At 45.0% G+C, this 19,287-nt stretch overlaps 1 protein-coding gene across 2 annotated transcripts in view; it reads left to right on the top strand.

The window, feature by feature from the left end:
* The window catches only part of HTT (huntingtin), a 165,940-nt gene that overhangs the window by 96,382 nt on the left and 50,271 nt on the right, over positions 1-19,287 (top strand). For both annotated transcript variants that reach the window (XM_050792246.1, XM_050792247.1), the window contains 9 exons: positions 835-913; positions 1,062-1,223; positions 4,307-4,362; positions 5,256-5,404; positions 7,897-8,033; positions 9,731-9,847; positions 14,051-14,173; positions 15,084-15,319; positions 16,320-16,462. In XM_050792246.1, the coding sequence (XP_050648203.1) occupies positions 835-913; positions 1,062-1,223; positions 4,307-4,362; positions 5,256-5,404; positions 7,897-8,033; positions 9,731-9,847; positions 14,051-14,173; positions 15,084-15,319; positions 16,320-16,462 (1,202 nt within the window). The remainder of the gene's footprint in view (positions 1-834; positions 914-1,061; positions 1,224-4,306; positions 4,363-5,255; positions 5,405-7,896; positions 8,034-9,730; positions 9,848-14,050; positions 14,174-15,083; positions 15,320-16,319; positions 16,463-19,287) is intronic.

The raw sequence follows: 19,287 nt of genomic DNA, 5'->3' as shown, positions 1-19,287 counted from the left end.
TGCTGGTATTCAGAGGTGTATGAAGGTCATGGAAGCATCTTGGATATGTTACCTTGTGTTTTGTCAACTTTATGACTAGAAATCTCTTTTTACTTAAATTTATGTTTGTGTCTTTAATGCCTGGAATACAGGACTTCTTAAATTGCCATAAGTATCAACAGGTGTTTGAGTTACTAATCTGTATAGTAGCAATAATAGAATCCCTTGTTTTTCCTTTTATAAATGTAATGATTAAATAGCTACAATTGAAACACTAGAGTCAGGAGTCAAGGAAAATACCCATGTTCCAGGCTGTATGTTAGTGATGTACTTACTGTGTATTCCAGTTTCAGGAATAAGTCTGATTCAGTGCTTTCTGTAACCATTTGGGGTATTAATAAGCAAGTGAGTGTATGCATGTTTGGGTTAATTTCATATATGTTTCTTAGAAAGGATATCATTGATGTAAATATTTTCAAGGCTTATCCTCCAAAAAAATCCTGTGATTTCTTCTAAATTACTGATCTTTTAAATGACCTTCACCTTTCTCTCAAGTCTCACTTAAGACTGGGCTGAGTAGTCAGTTTCCTGTAGCAGTAAAAAGCTCAGACTTGAGTAGCCTTCCACAGGTGACGAGACTTGATGGCTGTCAGGCAGCTGTAAACTGTAAATAGAGTGTCATTATCTCGAGAGGGTGATGCTGCCACACTGAGTGGCCTTTCAAGTTGTTTCTCAGTCTGACATGTTCTGATCGTGTGAATGTGAAATTGGTTTGAACAGGAGTATATCTGAGTGCAGAGGAGATTATTTAAAGATATTCTCATTGTCTGCTTCCCTTCTATTCCCATTTGGCAGATGGTTTGATGTCCTCCAGAAAGTGTCTACCCAGTTGAAGACGAACCTCACAAGTGTCACAAAGAACCGTGCAGATAAGGTAAATGGTGCCGTTTGTGGCGTGTGAACTCAGGCGTGTCAGTGCTAGAGATGAAACTGGAGCTGAGACTTCCCAGGTATTTTGCTTGAAGCTTTTGGTTGAAGGCTCACTTATGGATTCTTTCTTTCTTTCTTTTGTTTTTTTATAGAATGCTATTCATAATCACATTCGTTTGTTTGAACCTCTTGTTATAAAAGCTTTAAAACAGTACACGACAACAACATCTGTGCAGTTACAGAAGCAGGTTTTAGATTTGCTGGCGCAGCTGGTTCAGTTACGGGTTAATTACTGTCTTCTGGATTCAGATCAGGTTTGTCGCTTTTAATCTTTCATCCATCATACCTGTACCTAATTTAGTACAAATTACCCTGAAAGACACTGAAATCTACTTTAAAGAAATGTGAACTGTGTTTCCCCACCCCCCATCAATTGCTGCTGCTTATGTTTTTCATGCACTTAGCTAGTACAAGGCCCGGGGCATAGCCAGCCTCAGCAAGTCGGCATCCTTGCCCCAGCTCCCTGGACTCAAGGCTAACCTGGGGTTGGCTGTTAGGGATTTCCAAAGGTTTGTCCCATCCACTCGCCTTCCCTCCAAAATAAGTTTGAATTTAAATTGTGAGATTTAATTAAGATTTATTGTTTGGGGAACATTTTTGCAAAATCTAGAGAGTTAGTTTAAATGGATTATCAACTATGACTATAATTGATCATGTGCAGTTTCAGGCTATCTAACAGGTTAGCTTACCTCTTTAAAAAGGAATGGGATTTAGCCGGACAGTAACTGAGACCCACGCTCCTGGAGTCCACGTGGGAGCCGCGTGGCTCTGCACAAACAAGCATTTGCACTCTTCCCCTCTTGGCTGCGTTGCCCTCCTCCTGCAGTTGCTGTGGGCACTAGATTCTGGCTAGTCATGTCCCTTCGTGATGCACAGTTTCCTGAAGATTCGTGCCAGTTAAATCACTGCCTTTTCATAGTCAAAATTTAACTGTCATCTTTGACCCATGATCTTGGGCTACTTCCTTATGTGGGGTAGGAATATTTTTGAGATAGAAATATTACACTTCTCTGTTTCCTTCTAGACAAAAATCTGTTAATTCTGTCAGTACCGTGACTCATCTGAAAGGGTCTGTTTCCCTAGGAGAACTGAGGGCACGTGGTCAACACTGATTTCCCACCATGGGTATTGAGGTGGGGTCTGCTTTTTTTTGTTTTGTCTTTTTTTTTTTTGAGATGGAGTCTTGCTCTGTCGCCCAGGCTGGAGTGCAGTAGTGCCATCTCAGCTCACTGCAACCTCCACCTCCCGGGTTCACGCCATTCTCCTGCCTCAGCCTCCCAAGTAGCTGGGACTACAGGCACCCACCACTTCGCCTGGCTTATTTTTTGTAGAGACCGGGTTTCACCATGTTAGCCAGGATGGTCTCTATCTCCTGACCTCATGATCCACCTGCCTCGGCCTCCCAAAGTGCTAGGATTACAGGTGTGAGCCACCGTGCCCGGCCTGGGGTCTGCTTTTAATGAAAGAGGCATCTAGGGGTGGGCTTTGCCTTGGCTTGATGCTTTGAACCTTTGTTCACAAAACCTATCTGAAGAAAATCTGTCTCAGTGGGCCATTGCTCTCCTCAGGAAACATGCATTGGGAACTTCTTTTCGTTTCCTTTGACACTAGGAGGCTGCCTGGGGAGAAGCCCTGGTCTATGGCTATGGGCAAGCAGGGGCCGAGAGGAGCAGGCTCTCAGTGGGGCAGGGTACCCCAAGGGAAGCCAGAACCCTGATTTGTTCCATTCTAGTGAGAACAAAGACTACAGTCTACCTTTTCTTCAGAATTTCCCAGTTCTAACTGGGCATGGTGGCACACCTCTGTAGTCCTAGTTACTGAGGAGGCTGAGGCGGGAGGATCACTTGAGTCCAGGAGTTTGAGTCCAGCCTGCACAACATGGCAAGGCCTGTCTCTAAAATAATAGTAATAATCATAATCTCTAGTTCTAGCCGGGCACAGTGGCTCATGCCTGTAATCCCAGCACTTTGAGAGGCCGAGGCAGGTAAATCATTTGAGCTCAGGAGTTTGAGAACAGCCTGGCCAACATGATGAAATCCCATCTTTACTAAAAGTACAAAAATATTAGCTGGGTGTGGTGGCAGGTGCCTGTAATCCCAGTTACTTGGGAGGCTGAGGCAGGAGAATCACTTGAACCCGGGAGATGGAGGTTGCAGTCAGCTGAGATTGTGCCACTGTCCTCCAGCCTGGGCGAGACAGAGCGAGACTGTGTCTCAAAATAATAATAACAACCTGTGGTTCTGACTCGTCATGGGTAGGAACTGATTTTCTCATGTGGTAGTTACAGACTATGGTCTCCTTGGGCCTGTCTTTAGTAGGGAAAAAAGGCAACTCCCCACTCTAACATAAAATGGGTGGACTTGAATGTTTTATCAAATTCTTTCTTTAGTCGTTCTACTGGAGCTTTTTCTTCAATGTAGAATATTCTGTTGCTTTATTATATTTGTCTGCAATCTCCATGTGATATTTCCATGTTGAGGGAGGACAGCCTTGAGGCTCCCCCGTGCTGCCTGCGGCCCTGCAGGCATGTGGAATTCATCTTTGGCCTGTGCTTTCTTCTGGGTCCCGGTGCCCCTGCCCGCGAGGCTCATGTCCAGCTGCCCCTTTGTGGTGGTGTGAGGTCATTCCTGCTGTGAGCGCTCTGGTTTCATGTTTGTTCCGATTGCCTTTCATCAGCCGATCCCCTTTCTCCCAGTTCTTAAGATTCAATACAGTGACAGTTTTATGAACAAGAATAGAACTAGAACAGACAAGCCATTGAACTCTATGCTGATAATGATTTACCGAGCACCTGCTGTATGTTTGCATTCCGCGCAGAGGCTCTGAGAAAGCCGGGCCATGTGCTCCATGCTTTATCGGTGGAAGCTCCTCATCAGGTTGGGAAAGCTGACAGCTGCGTAGAATACCAGTGTGACACAAAGCTGGCTCCCGTGCGGCCCTTGCGTGTTGCCTCTCAGATGGTGGGAGGAAGAAGGTCGACTCCTTTGGGGATCTTATTACCAAACCAGTTTCAGGGAATCTGCTACCCTGTCTGCCATTAATGGGAACAGATGAGTCCCCAAGGTGTACTTCTGGGTATTGTCTGATGTCGCTTGGAATTTATTACTTGTTTTTCCAATGAGGTTTCGCCTCAGTGTGTAGTAAAGTTGTTGAGGGGATTCCTGGAGGTGTTCTACAGTTATCTAGGCTGATTTCAGAATAGAGTTATGCTTATAGTCCAATTTATCAGCTGTCAAGAAATTCATTTAAAATTTGTGCAGATAGCAGGAGGAAAAGAAACCTGGTTTTTACGTTTTAATCCTATTATTGATGTAAAATTTTACTTTCCTTCCCGTAGGTGTTTATTGGCTTTGTATTGAAACAGTTCGAATACATTGAAGTGGGCCAGTTCAGGTAATAGCATTTTGTTATTTTAGAGTTTTTTCTCCTTCTTGTGTACTTACATGTAATTTAGGTTATTAAGATGAATGTTTAAACTACTGTTAGGCATTTTTGCTGTTTTCTTTAAATGGAAATCTGATTAACATGCTGTGCATTTTTGCTTCTCTTAAAAATTAATGTATATCTCAAGACTTGTTTGGAAGTAGTTACATATCTGAAAATTCCATATGTTGTCAGTTTTCATTTCACATTTCAAAGCATTTAATTATGTTGACAGATGGCGGAATGAAATCTTGTGGTGGAGCACTAGTTTTTAAATCTTCTTAGAGAAAGCAGTTTTTATATAAGGTTGTCTTTAGTAATTATTATGCACTTGTATTCTCTGCAGCTTTTTTTTGCTAGATGTTGAGGTTTTAATACTTCTTGCTAGTCCATTACAGGTTTATAATGATTGAAAGTTAAAATTCTTTAGTACCTGAAATACTTAATAAATACTGTAGTTAGGAAAACTTAGTGCAGAAAGAAAGTGTTCCCAGATTCCCTGGGGTCTGGAAGCATAGTGTTTGTTCTAATCACGTGACACCTCCACTGTGTTTTGGGGCAAGTTACTTTTTCTCTTTTGAGTTTCAATTTCTACAAGAGCAAAGGGGCAGAGAGAGCTAGGGAGATTGTAGCTGCTGTGCCTCTGTGCCGTCAGGTGCCTTCTGCCTGCTCCCTCTGAACCTTTACACCTGTCCCGGCTCTGCACAAGGGCACAGATGGGATGCACTGTGGCAGGGATGGGCTTAGAGTAGATCACTGACACCTGTTAGCTTCATGTGCCCTCATGAATTATTTTATGTTGCTTATATTGATATGTATCTTAATTTTAAAAGAAAGGTCTAAATGGATGTTTTTGTTTCTAGGGAATCAGAGGCAATCATTCCAAACATCTTTTTCTTCTTGGTATTACTATCTTATGAACGCTATCATTCAAAACAGATCATTGGAATTCCTAAAATCATTCAGCTCTGTGATGGCATCATGGCCAGTGGAAGGAAGGCTGTGACACACGGTAATGGGACACATCTTTCACTGTCATCTTCAGTGTCACGATGTGCTTGGCAGTGTTCGTTTTCTTTTTTTTGTTTTTTTTGTTTTTTTTTTTTTTTTTTTGAGACGGAGTCTCGCTGTGTCTCCCAGGCTGGAGTGCAGTGGCGTGATCTCGGCTCACTGCAAGCTCCGCCTCCCGGGTTCACGCCATTCTCCCGCCTCAGCCTCCCAAGTAGCTGAGACTACAGGCGCCCGCCACCAAGCCTGGCTAGTTTTTTGTATTTTTAGTAGAGACGGGGTTTCACCATGTTAGCCAGGATAGTCTCAATCTCCTGACCTCGTGATCCACCCGCCTCGGCCTCCCAAAGTGCTGGGATTACAGGCTTGAGCCACCGCGCCCGGCCGGCAGTGTTCGTTTTCATACACCCACTTTCAACTTTGTCAGTGGCGGCCGTGTGCGTCTCAGGCTCTGCATATGTGTCTGTGTGTCTGTGTATGTGAATGTACTGGTTAGAGACGTTTCAAAAGAGAAGAGAGCATATTCTTTACTCTCAGCAATTTGTAATCTTCTCAGGGAAAAAAAGTTCAAGAAACAGTAAGATAGCCTAAGGTACAGATAGATTCTGAATATAAAGTTCCTGTTCATTCACACGAAACACTAAAAGTTCTTCACCTGATCTTAGCCCAAAGGCCGAGAAGCGATGAAACACTAAAAATTCTTCAGTCGAACTTGCTGTGAATTAAATTTTGATCTCTCATCCAGGTGGTATTGGAGATACAGTTTGACTTGGGTTCAGGGCTTTCTGTTTTGCCTGATGATTATTTTGCTGGAGCTTCAATAAAGACAGGGCTCCAGGAGATGGCCAGCTGTGCAAGCCCCCAGCCTGTGGAAGGAGCTAGCCTGGTTTTATGAATGAGCTGTGAATCTTTCTTTGAGCTTTTTGAACTGGTCTTCCAGCATTGCCCTATTGACCCCTCCCTGACTCCTTTGCTGGAATCCGTAGGCTTTTGAACTTTGACAGGGACACATCCTAAGACCCTTGCAAACCCCTAGATGTGAGAATGGCACTACTACATAGAGTCTTTTCCACTCAGCGTGTGTGCAGAAGAACATCAACCATGCTGTGTGGCGAGGCAGGGCCTTGGCTGACCTCTCAGTCAAGGCCTTAGCTTTACATAGAGCTAAGCCAGTTAGTCTTTGCCATGGCTTCACAATGGCTTCAGGTTCACACTGCCAAAGTATAGATTATTAAAGGCATAGGTGTTTGGTTTCCTGCACTTGGAGGGTCTTTGGACAGAAAATCAGTAGGCAGCCAAAGCCAGTACTTTGCGCTGGGAAGCTTGGTCGTCTGTGAGAGGGTCAGAGAGGATACCCATGTGTGCGCACCACCGAAGGGTCAGTGAGTCTCAGGGCTCTGCGTGCATGTCTCAGGGCTGGAGAGAGCGTGTCACTGAGAGGTCAGAGTGTTTGTGCGTGTGTGTCAAAGAGGGTTGCAGTGTGCCCTTCACTGAGGGGTCAGAGGGTGCCTCACGTGTGTGTATGTGTGTGTGTCACTGGGTCAGTGAGTGTTCTTGTGTGTGCATGTCACTGAGAGGTCAGAGGGTGCCTTTGTGTGTGTGTGCTCATGTGTGTGTGCGTGTCACTGAGGGGTCAGTGTTCCTGTGTGCACATGACATTGAGGGTCAGAGTGTGCCTCTGTGTGCGTGTGCTCGTGTGTGCATGCGTGACACCTCCACTGTGTTTTGGGGCAAGTTACTTTTTCTCTTTCTCTTTTACTTGGTCATCTGTGAGAGGGTCAGAGAGGATATGGTCCTGTGTGCGCATGACACTGGGGCAGAGTGTGCCTCTGTGTGTGTGTGTGTGCTCCTGTGTGTGTGTACGTGTCACTGAGGGGTCAGTGTTCCTGTGTGCGCGTGACACTGAGGGGCAGAGTGTACCTGTGTGCCAATGAAAGGCATTTCTTATTTTTTTTTTATATGTGGTCACAGTAGACCAATTAATTTATTTTGACTCCTGTTTTAGACCAAAATAAGACCTGGGGGAAAGTCCCTTATCTATCTAATGAGAGAGTGAGTTTACTTAAAAAAGCATAATAATCCAGTGGCTTTGACTAAATGTATTATGTGGAAGTTTTTATTGTCTTTTCAGATGAATCAAATAGATTATTCTCGAGACCAGGAATGGTGCTGTTTTGGTTATTTGGGAAGTTTTATCATTTTCAAATTGACTTTTGAATTTGAGTCACCTTTTTTCAGAAGTGGTGTTAAATTACAGGAGCCCTAGGTTTTTTTTCTTTTTTTAGAAGCCATCACAAAATGATCGGTGTTCAGAGGAAAAGCTTTGATCTTCCACAATGGTATAATGATTGATAACCTTAATTCATCTCTTACCATAAACCAAGTCTGTGTAAGGGTTTTCTTTATTTCTTGATATCATTTTGTAGATGTTGAGAGCAGTTTTCCAAATGTAATTTCCATGAAATGCCTGATGAGGGTACCCTTTTGTCCCCACAGCCATACCGGCTCTGCAGCCCATAGTCCATGACCTTTTTGTATTAAGAGGAACAAATAAAGCTGATGCAGGAAAAGAGCTTGAAACCCAAAAAGAAGTGGTGGTATCAATGTTACTGAGACTCATCCAGTACCATCAGGTAAGAGGAATGTGTGTTGGAACTGTCGTGGATACTTTATTGACCCGTACAGATGGAAGGAAGTGCCATGTGGTAACACTCACTGTTAACCGTGCTACTTTGAACTAGGTTTGAGCTTTCTGAGGCCTGGGGAGATGCTGGGGCAGCGGCGGGTGCAGGGGGAGGTGGGGGCGGGGGACAGGCGTGGTGGCAGGAGGTATCATTGGTGTTTATCCTTCCTTTTTTTTTTTTTTTGAGATGGAGTCTCACTCCGTTGCCCAGGCTGGAGTGCGGTGGCATGATCTTGGCTCACTGTAAGCTCCATCTCCCGGGTTTAAGCGATTCTCCTGCCTCCACCTCCCGAGTAGCTGGGATTACAGACATGCACCACCATGCCCAGCTAATTTTTTTTTTTTTTTTTGTATTTTTAGTAGAGATGGGGTTTCACCATGATGGCCAAGCTGGTTTCAAACTCCTGATCTCAAGTGATCCGCCTGCCTCGGCCTCCCAAAGTGCTGGGATTACAGGCGTGAGCCACCACGCCCGGCCTGGTGTTTATCTTTAAAGTGGGTACAGCCACAGGGGTTCACCTGACTCCTGGTCTGAGAGTCACAAGATCGTTCAAGATAGTGAGGCCCTCTTTTCCAAAACGAGGACCAAAAATCAGTTGACAGTGTTGGTCAAGATGGTAGAAACCTAAAATGATAGAAATCTCAACTCTGAAATAAAAACTTTATTTGCATATTTATTTACCACTATTTTGACATAGGGCTAAGGTCTTTTTCTTTGCGCTAGTTTCTGGTTTTGTTTTCTTAAGGTGGCATAAGAATTGAAAGACATTTTGAGGAAAACTGAGTGTAGAAATCTCTCTTTTTTAATGACTTCTCTTTTCTTTCAGCTTGTACTGTTGTGTAGCCCTCGCTTATTTTGTCAATTCTTTTTAGCTGTTTGTCTTTGAATCTTTATGAAGCCATAGCTTTTCTCATAAGAAGCAGCACTTTCTTTGTTCATTCATATTTTAATTAACTCCTGTAGTATTTAAATACTTAATGCCTAATTAAATCACATAATTGCAATGCAAAAGTACATGTATCATAGAGAGGTCTGAAAATGAGCAACTGGCAAGCAGGTGGCTGCAGGCAGAGCTGGCTGGGTGGGTGGGTGTCCCGGAGAAGAGCTCATCAGCTGCATGTTCAGTGAGCTCTGGATATCTCTGCGTAAAACTGATCACTAATAAACTTGTGCTCAACTGTGCACACTTCCGGAAAGGAGATGCTGTTCAGTAGATTGCCTCTGCAGAGAACACAGAATTGAAGTGAATTTCCACAAAGGCGGTGAGCCGCCTGCAGAATAGTTTAGTCAAGGCTGTGTTTGAATTTTGCCAAAGATTAATATACATTTATTTTTTTCATGTTGTGCCTTTTCTCTGATTGTGAAATATTATAAATTCTATCCAAATAACAATGATGGCAAGTCCTCCTGAGCAAAGTGTGCAGCTTGCATGTGTCCTAGAGGAACTCCTGTTTCGTTCTGATTCCCCTGCATTTCTCATGTCATAGAGAGGGGATTGCATCCGTGTCCCCCTGTCCTCGTGGGGATCACATCTGTTTGGATCCTAGAGTCTTCAAGCTGAGCTGGGACAAGTGTAACAGATGGACACATGGGGGTGGAAAGGCGCCTCTTGGCAGCAGACTTTCTAATTGTGCACACTCTTATAGGTGTTGGAGATGTTCATTCTCGTCCTGCAGCAGTGCCACAAGGAGAATGAAGACAAGTGGAAGCGACTGTCTCGACAGATAGCTGACATCATCCTCCCAATGTTAGCCAAACAGCAGGTTTGTCCCCGCAGCCTTGGCTCGTTGTTGCATAGTGATGGTAGCTTAAGGTCCTTGTGAAAGGTGGGTGGCTGGAATCAGCTCTTCCTTCAATCCTAATCTGTGCTTTGATAGCAGTTCTCCATGCTAGTCATGGGGCAACTGACTTCATTTCTTCTCATAATGCCATCTCAGGTTGGTATTGCCCACCTCCTTTACGGGGGGAACTCATGACTCAGAGAGGTTATGGAGGCGATCAGGCAGCACACAGCTTTAGAGTGCTGGGGTGAGGGCGGGCCAAGTCTGACTCTAAAGCCCGAACCCTTACCTCCTATACTGCCTCCTGCATTCTGGTCAACGCAGTGTTTTATTTGGTGGTTACATTTTTGTTTTTGTTACCTTACTACTTGTAATTTAGCAGTTTTCCTTTCCTTTCCTTTCCCTTCCTTTCCTTTTTCCTTCTTTCTTTCCTTTCTGACAGGGTCTCACTCTGTCACTCAGGCTAGAGTGCAGTCGTGTAATCTCACTGCAACTTCCGCCTCCCAGGTTCAAGCAATTCTCCCACCTCAGTCTCCCGAGTAGCAAGGACCACAGGTGTGCACCACTACGCCTGGCCAGTTTTTTGTATTTTTAGTAGAGGCGAGGTCTTGCTGTGTTGCCCAGGCTGGTTTTAGACTCCTGGGTGCAAGTGATCCACCAACCTTGGCCTCCCAAAGTGCTGGCATTACAGGTGTGAGCCACCTCACCTGGCCTATTCATCACTAATCAGAATTTCTATGATCAAATGACATGAATTGTTGTTTCCACAAATGCAGTGGAAGGAAATGGCCTGGCAGTACCAATTTTGGAAGCAACAGGCCCCCAGTCAGGCACAGGACACTATGCCCCCAATGTAGCGCAGCATCTCTATCTCACAGAGAAGGTGGTGTGTCCTCCTCAAGGCAGCTCCGCCAGAAAATCTCATGAGCGGCCTGGCACGGCTTGAGGTTGCCTTTTAAATGGACTCAGCAAATACATGTTTGTTCATCTTGATTATACACAATAAACAACTACTCTGTATAGTACAAGTAGTCCGTGGTTTTTTGCATTTGATTTAAACCAGAGGCATGTGATATTGATGGTTACTGCCTTCATGACTGCACCCCCATCCTGATTTCATAATAGAATGTTATCCTGAGACCAGTTAGACAATGGAACAGGGATCTTGGCTTCTGGTGAGACCGACAGCAGTTTTAGCGTGGTCAGGGTCTCCCTGCCCACAGATGGTGTTAGAATGGTGCTCTGGAAGCTTTATTCCATTATCTTCTGTGCATAATCTGAGTAGAGTGGAGATTGAAGGCCTGAATGCATAGTAAATATCTGACTTAATTTCTGCCGCAATGGAAATTGTGCGATAAAACATTTATGAAATGCGTAGCACAGCCCCGGCCAGGTAGCTCAGCACAGGTGCCTGTTGCATTCAGAAGTAGTGCTAGATACTATCCTGTTACTGGCAGTACATACATCAGTGATCAGAGCAGATTCAAGAAAGACCCCCCGCCTTCTTGGAGTGAAGGTTTTGTTGGGATGGGGTGAGGGGACAGACAATAGAAAAACCAGTGAGTGAAGTCTCTACCATGGCAGCTGATCAGGGACGCTGTACAGAAGAATCCCGGAGGGAAGAGAGTTAGGTGGTTTCGGCGGCGGAGTGGCATTGTTCAGTTGGTGATGAGAAAAGTTGTGGTGATCTGGTGACATTTGAGTGAATTTGCAGAAAGGAAAGATACAAGCCTAGGAGATACCTGGGGGAGGAGCATTCCAAGAAGAGCAAACAGCTGCAAAGGCCCTGGGGGGAACGTGCTGTTAGGGTGCAAGCAATGGGGGTGGAGGAGTGGGGCAGCTATGCGGAGGGAAGGGAGCGAGGCCTGGTGGGGTGAGGCCAGCATGGAGGAGCCTTGAGAGGGTTTGCCCTGATGTGGTGTTTAGCAGGATCCTGAGTTGAGAGTAGTCTTGAGGGGGAGGTGAGAGCAGAGCAGAGCCACCCGAATGAGGCCCAGTGGTGAAGTGGAATGGCCCACGTGGCATCCCTTGGCAGCGTGAAAACAGAAACAGCAAGGTTTGCTGTTGACTTAGATGTGGAATGTGAGAGAGAGCAGGGCATTGGGGGTGATTTCAGGGTGAGGACAGGGTGGCTGTAGACGAGGTAGGGCAGACATTGGGGGCAGCAGGAGGTCAGAGATTGTCTGGATGTAGCAATTGAGACCCCATAGGTGCCTAATGAGGCGAGGCCAGCATCAGGTGTATGAGCCCAGAGTTGTCGAGAGACTGTGGGGCAGGGGGTCAGCATCTGAGATGTCCACTCACAGTGGACACAGCCTGGCTGGAGAGGAGGAGGAACTTGAATACCGAGCCTGCTGAGTCCCAGGTCCAAGGTCAGGGAGGTGAGGGGAGCCAGTGCTGGGGCAGGGGGAGTAGGCAGGTGTCGGGTTCCTAAAGCCAAGATTTTTTTTAAGGCATTTTGTGCAGGAGGGTGACATCTGCTGTGAGCACCCTGGGAACTTGGCACAGGTTTGGCAGCACCGAGAGCACTGATGAGTGCTTTTGGAGGAGCAAAGGGAGCCAAACCCTAATGGGAGTGTGTTCCTGAAAGGACAGGAGAGAGACTTGGAAAAAGGTTTTACTTGAAGAAGGAGCAGAGAAATAAGACGGTAGCCAGAGGAGGAGAGGAGTCGGCAGGGGGTTAAGTTGGCAGAAATGAGGGCCTGTTTCCACCCTGAGGACAGAAGCAAACAGGGAGGATCGGTTCCTGATACAGGAGAAACAAATCTCTGTCGTGGTGTTCACAGACACGGGTTAGGATTGGCTGCATGGATGACAGAGCACTGTGGGTTCTCCCAGAGTTGCTGGGGGGAGGCAGAGTTGGTGGGCACAGGTGAGGGTCCAGGGTGCAGGAATCCTGGAGCTCAGAAGGTCCATTGTTCCCTTCTTGTAAGATGTGGCCAGTGTTGTGAGCTTCACATCTGTGCCTTGAAAAACACCACATCTCTTTGCAGAATTGTTTGCTATGTGTATACACACTCAGTAGAAACAAATATTGGAAACAGTCAGTGCCCACCATCAATCAGGAATGGTTGAACACACTGTGGTATAAGCTTAGACTATTTTAGCTTGGGTTATTTTGCATGATTAAAAATGTTCTGGCCAGGTGCAGTGGCTCATGCCTGTAATCACAGCACTTTGAGAGTCCAAGACAGGCAGATTGCTTGAGCTCAGGAGTTTGAGACCAGCCTGGGCAACATGGTGAAACCCTGTCTCTACTAGAAATACAAAAACTAGCTGGGTGTGGTGGTGTGCACCTGTAGTCCCAGCTAACTCAGGAGGCTGAAGTAGGAGGATCACTTGAGCCCATGAGTGTGTCGTTGCACTCCTGGGGGACAGAGCGAGACTCTGTTAGAAAAGAGAGAGAGAGAGAGAGGGAGAGGGAGAGGGGAAGGAGGGAGGGAGGGAGGGAGGGAGGGAGGGAGGAGGAAGGAAGGAAGGAAGGAAGGAAGGAAGGAAGGAAGGAAGGAAGGAAGGAAGGAAGGAAGGAAGGAAGGAAAGAAATGGAAGGAAGGAAGGGGAGGGAGGAAGGAAGTTCAGCCAGTTGCCTTGGGAGTTCTCCAATGCACTGTTAAGTGAGAAAAGCAAAGATGTTTATGGTTTTTCAAAAACAACTAAAACTAAACCTGTGTGTGTGAGGGGGCAAGGATATGACTATAGGAACATGGGGGAGATTAAGAAAGGGATATACACGACTTAGCATTTGTTACAACTGTTGGGGGAGGGATGGAGTGCGGAAAAAGAAAAAAAAGAAAAAGAGTGTGCATACCATCCCGTGTATGTGTTTACAAAGGGACGCTTGGAAGACTGGTCCCCAAAATGTTGGTAATGATTTATCAGGGTGCTGCAGTTCTAGTTGATTTTTTTTCACACTTTTGTATATTTGAGTCTTTTACAGAAAACATTTATTATTTATGTAATAAAAATCTAAATGAAAAGATTTCCGTTATGGGAAAAATATAGCTGATACAGTGTTGTTCTAAAAATGTTTGCTTGGTTCACCACTGAACTTAAAATGCTTTTAAATGAGGGAACGTGATGATGAGATGATTATGACAATTTGCCCTGGAGTTACATAGCTGATGTATAGGAAGCTGACGTTTCTTTTGGCTTATGTAGAAATGTTTGTGGTGTCTAATTTCACAGATGCACATTGACTCTCATGAAGCCCTTGGAGTGTTAAATACATTATTTGAGATTTTGGCCCCTTCCTCCCTCCGTCCGGTGGACATGCTTTTACGGAGTATGTTCGTCACTCCAAACACAATGGTGAGTCTCTCGCCTGACTCAGCAGATGAATCTAGAGGGCTTGTTCAAGCACTGATTACTGGGACCACCCCCAGAATGTCTGAGTCAGTCAGTTTGGGTGGAGCTTGAGAGTTTCCTTTTTTTTTTTTTTTTTTTTTGCGGGGCAGGGGATGGAGTCTCGCTGTGTTGCCCACGCTGGAGTGCAGTGGTGTGGTCTCGGCTCACTGCAAGCTCCATCTCCAGGGTTCACACCATTCTCCTGCCTCAGCTTCCCAAGTAGCTGGGAGTACAGGTACCCGCCACCATGCCAGCTAATTTTTTGTATTTTTAGTAGAGACGGGGTTTCACCATGTTAACCAGGATGGTCTTGATCTCCTGACCTCGTGATCCGCCCACCTTGGCCTCCCAAAGTGCTGGGATTACAGGTGTGAGCCACTGCACCCGGCCTGTTTTTTTTGGAGACGGAGTCTTGCTCTGTCGCCCAGGCTGGAGTATAGTGGTGCGATCTCGGCTCACTGCAGCCTCCGCCTCCCGGATTCAAGCGATTCTCCTGCCTCAGCCTCCTGAGTAGCTGGGACTACAGGCGTGTGCCACTGTGCCTGGCTAATTTTTTGTAGAGACGGAGTTTCACCGTGTTAGCCAGGATGGTCTCAATCTCCTGACCTTGTGATCCACCCGTCTCAGCCTCCCAAAGTTTACAGGTGGATTACAGGTGGCTCCCACACCGAGCCAAGAGTTTGCATTTTTAACAAATTCCCAGGTGATACTAATGCTGCTTTTCTGGGACCACACTTTGAGACTCAGTGATAGAAAGATTTATTGGTAGGATAGTAAAATAGGAGTAATTTTTTTTTCCACAAAATTGGCAATTGGGGGAAATTTAATCTTCCTTTTTTCTTTAGCTATGACTTATTTATTCTGTTTATTTTAGGCATCTGTGAGCACTGTTCAACTGTGGATATCAGGAATTCTGGCCATTTTGAGGGTTCTGATTTCCCAGTCAACTGAAGATATTGTTCTTTCTCGTATTCAGGAGCTCTCTTTCTCTCCATATTTAATCTCCTGTCCAGTAATTAATAGGCTAAGAGATGGGGACAGTAATTCAGCACTAGAAGAACACAGTGAAGGGAAACAAATAAAGAATTTGCCAGAAGAAACATTTTCAAGGTATGCTTTCTATCTGAGCCTGTAACTAACCCATGCCTTTTGGGAAGTCACTTGGTATTTCATGATCAGTTAAGTCTGGAATAACACCTGGTCTCGCTTCAGTTCTGAGCTGGGTAAAGAAGTCTGTATCAGTGTAATTTTCTAATCCGTCCTGGCTTATCTGTGGCTCCTGTTTCATACCTCTCTTGAGGTTCTGTCATGTTCTGTCTCTTGTCCTCAGGCAGTAGGCGTGCATTGCCTTCAGGGAAGTTAAAACCCAAGAGAAGCCACAGAAAGTGAATCTTATATTCTCACCATGGGCCGGCAGTTTTACACGCTGTCAGTAATAAAATACTTCTCCCTGCAAGGCAGACTGCCTCCAGTAAATACCTGTAGTATCAAATCCTGTCTTCCCTCATAAATTGTTGGGAAGCTCCCTCAGGACAGTGGTCAGGCACTCGTAAATGCTTGCTGCCTAGATGGGTCCCTCTCCACCTCTGCTGGATTCTGAGCATTCACTGAGTTAGAGCTGCTGCTGCAAATGTGCTACTTCTGGCTGAGTGGCTGTGACTTCATGCAGCCGTCATTTGGTTTGTCGTCAGTGAAGATGCCCTGTGTTGTCGATGGAGATAAGCCCAGTAAGCCTGCTGGGCACCTTTTTGTTTGCGGGTTCAGCAGGCAGCCCGTGGCTTTCCCTCTGTTGCATTGAAGCAGCTGGCTAAAACTGATGGTACATTAAATTCCTATGACAGATGATCAGCTTGTATTTGTGTAATGGTGTACAGTTTACAAAGCTTAAAAAAATACTACCTGCCATTTCATCCTCAGCGAGGAAGGTGATACACAGAGAGGAAAAGTGACTGTATCCAAGGCGATGGTGTTACACGTTTCACTTTAACGGTTTAATGTACTTTACTTCTATTTTTACTTTATATTTACCACATATATTTTCATATATACTTGGCATAAGTGCTTTATAGTAGTCACCTAATTCACTGTCACCCTTTTTGTTTCTTGGAAGGTTTCTATTACAACTGGTGGGTATTCTTTTAGAAGACATTGTTACAAAACAGCTGAAGGTGGAAATGAGTGAGCAGCAACATACTTTCTATTGCCAAGAACTAGGCACTCTGCTAATGTGTCTGATCCACATCTTCAAGTCTGGTAGGTAAATCACATTAGTCTTCCTCGAGTATCTCAATTCCCCATTCTGCACTGTACGCTCTTAGAGTGTAGGAGCTATGCTGCCCGGTAGAAACTCTGCCTTGCCCAGAGTGCCAGTTGAAAATGTTTGTTGCTATAAGAGTCAGCCTGATCCATATGACCCAGCAGTTCTACTCTTGGGTATATACCCAAAAGAATGGAACGCAGGGTGGTGAAAAGATGTTTGCATGCCAGCGTTCATAGCAGCGTTATTCGCAGCAGCTAAAATGTGGAAGCAACTGAAGTGTCCATTGATGGACGAATGGATAAGCAAAATCTGGTGTATACTTAGAGTAGAATATTATTGAACCTTAATATTCAATAACCTTAAAGGACATTCTGACACGTGCTACAACATGGGTGACCCCTAAGGACATTATGCTAAATGAAATAAGCCAGTCACAAAAGGACAAATACTATGTGATTCTTCTTATATGAGGGACCTGAAGTACTTAATTCATAGATACGGACAGTAGAGTGGTGGTTGCCAGGGGCTGCGGGGGAGGGGAGTTGTTTTTACAAGATGAAAAGAGTTATTCTAGAAACGAATGGTGGGGATGGTTGTATAACAGTGTGAATGTATTTAATGCTACTGAACTCTACAGTTAAAAATAGTTAAGATGAGCCAGGTGTAATGGCTCATGCCTGTAATCCAAGCACTTTGAGAGGCCAAGGCAGGAGGACTGCTTGAGCCAAGGAGTTTGAGACCAGCCTCAGCAACATGGCAAGACCCCATCTGTACAAACAGACTAGCCAGGGATAGTGGTGTGCCTGTGGTCCCAGCTACTCAGGAGACTGAGGCTGGTGGACCGCTTGAGCTCAGGAGGTCAAGGCTCTAGTGAGGTATGTTCATGCCTCTGCACTCCAGCCTCGACTACAGAGTAAGACCCTGCCTCAAAAAAACAAAGCAAGACAAGACCCAAAAATGGTTAAGACGGGCCAATCACACTGGCTTACGCCTGTAATCCCAACACTTCGGGGGGTCAAGGTGGAAGGATCACTTGAAGCCAGGAGCTTGAAACCAGCCTGAGCAACATAGCGAGACCCCTATCTCTACAAAGAAAATAAAAAACTAGCACATGCCTGTAGTCCCAGCTACTTGGGAGGCCGAGGCGGGATGATCGCTTGAGCTTGAGACCAGCCTGGAAAACATAGGAAGAGACTCCATCTCCACAAAAATAAAAAAAATAAAAAAATTATCCAGGGGTAGTGACGTGAGCCTGAGCCCAGGAGGTCAAGCTGTAGTGAGCCACGATCGTGCCACTGCACTCCAACCTGGGCGAGAGATCGAGACCATGTCTCTAAAGAAAGAAAATTACAAGGACAGTGAACCCAAGAAAGTCAGCTGTGCAGCAAGCATAGAAAGCAACCAGTCCAAATTAGGACAGTGTGTTTTCCAAGAAGAACGATCATTTGTCATGAGAATGCTTTGCTTTAAATAAATGAGTAAATAGGTAGAAGACTAGTTCTAGGGGATAGGCACGTCTTTCTTCTCTCAACAAGAAAAAAGAAAGGCAATTCTAATCTCTAGGAAAAGCAAATAGCATTAAGTCATGGTCCAAATATGAGGCAAACCAAAATATGGCTTGATTTTTCAGCAGTTGATCTGTTGGAAGCCCTTGATATTAAAAAGGTTCTCCTTTAAGCAGCTTAGGGGTCATGATCAAAGACCCATAGAAAGAGATGCCATCCTTTTAGGATCCTTGGCTCTCTTGGGAGCTGTATTCACGTAGTCATAATGTAAGTATTGCTTGAGCTTTCATTTTTGGAATCAATATGTGACTGAAACACTGAAGACTTACTGACTTAATTATGGTTTCAGAACAGAATGAAAATGTCTTCAGTTCTGATGAATATAAAAGGAAAACTAACCAAGTTAATTTGGCAAGTAGATGGTAGAGATGGGGTGGGAATGGAAGGGGCACTAAAATCCTTACCTAGCATTGTTGGAGTTACATGATTACATCATCTGAAGTTGACAGACCAAAATATAGAGGCTTCAAAGGTATCCAGATAGAGCTAAACATGTAACTCAGATTGTTAGGAGGTAGTATAAATGAGCCAAATCTCCTCTTTATTACCGTAGAGTTAATGGGTAATGTCTAAAGTTGTCTGAAGTCTGTAAATCATGACAAATTATGATGTGGTGATTGTATTCAACAGTCTTTCAGTTGCAGGGATAAAACCCCAATTTAAACTAGAGTAAGAGAAAGAATTTGTTGGTTTGAGCTCCTGGAAAGTGCAGGCAAGGGTAGTTGGTAGGACTGCATCTAGTGTTATAATTCTGTGGTCTGCATTGTATATTTATGGCTATCAGCTCTGCTTTCTTCTCTTAATTTGTATACTTTTTAAATTTTATTTTAAAGATAGGGTCTCACTTTGTCGCCTACGCTGAAGTGCAGTGGTGTGAAGTGCAGTGGTGTGAAGTGCAGTGCGAGGCTCGCTCTAGCCTCGAACTCCTGGGCTCTAGAGTTCTTCCTGCCTCAGCCTTCTAAGGAGCTGAGACAATAGGCATTCACCACCATGGCTGGATAGGTTTTAAAATTCTTTTGTAGAAATGGAGGCCTTGTTATGTTGCCCAGGCTGGTCTTTAACTCCTAGCTTCAGGCGATCCTCCTGCCTCTGCTTCCCAAAATGCTGAGGTTATAGGTGTGAGCCACCGCGCCCAGTCTCATCTCTGCTTCCTGTCTTAGCCCCTCAAGTAGGCATTAGGCATGTGATTGGCCTTGCATGAGTCATATGGGTGACCATAAACCCCTGAATGCTCTGGTCCACCTGGGCCAAAT

The sequence above is a fragment of the Macaca thibetana genome, chromosome 5 (genome assembly GCF_024542745.1).
Source record: "Macaca thibetana thibetana isolate TM-01 chromosome 5, ASM2454274v1, whole genome shotgun sequence".
NCBI lineage: Eukaryota > Metazoa > Chordata > Mammalia > Primates > Cercopithecidae > Macaca > Macaca thibetana.
Note: the sequence above shows the minus strand (reverse complement) of the source record. Positions and strands in the feature narration are given on the sequence as shown.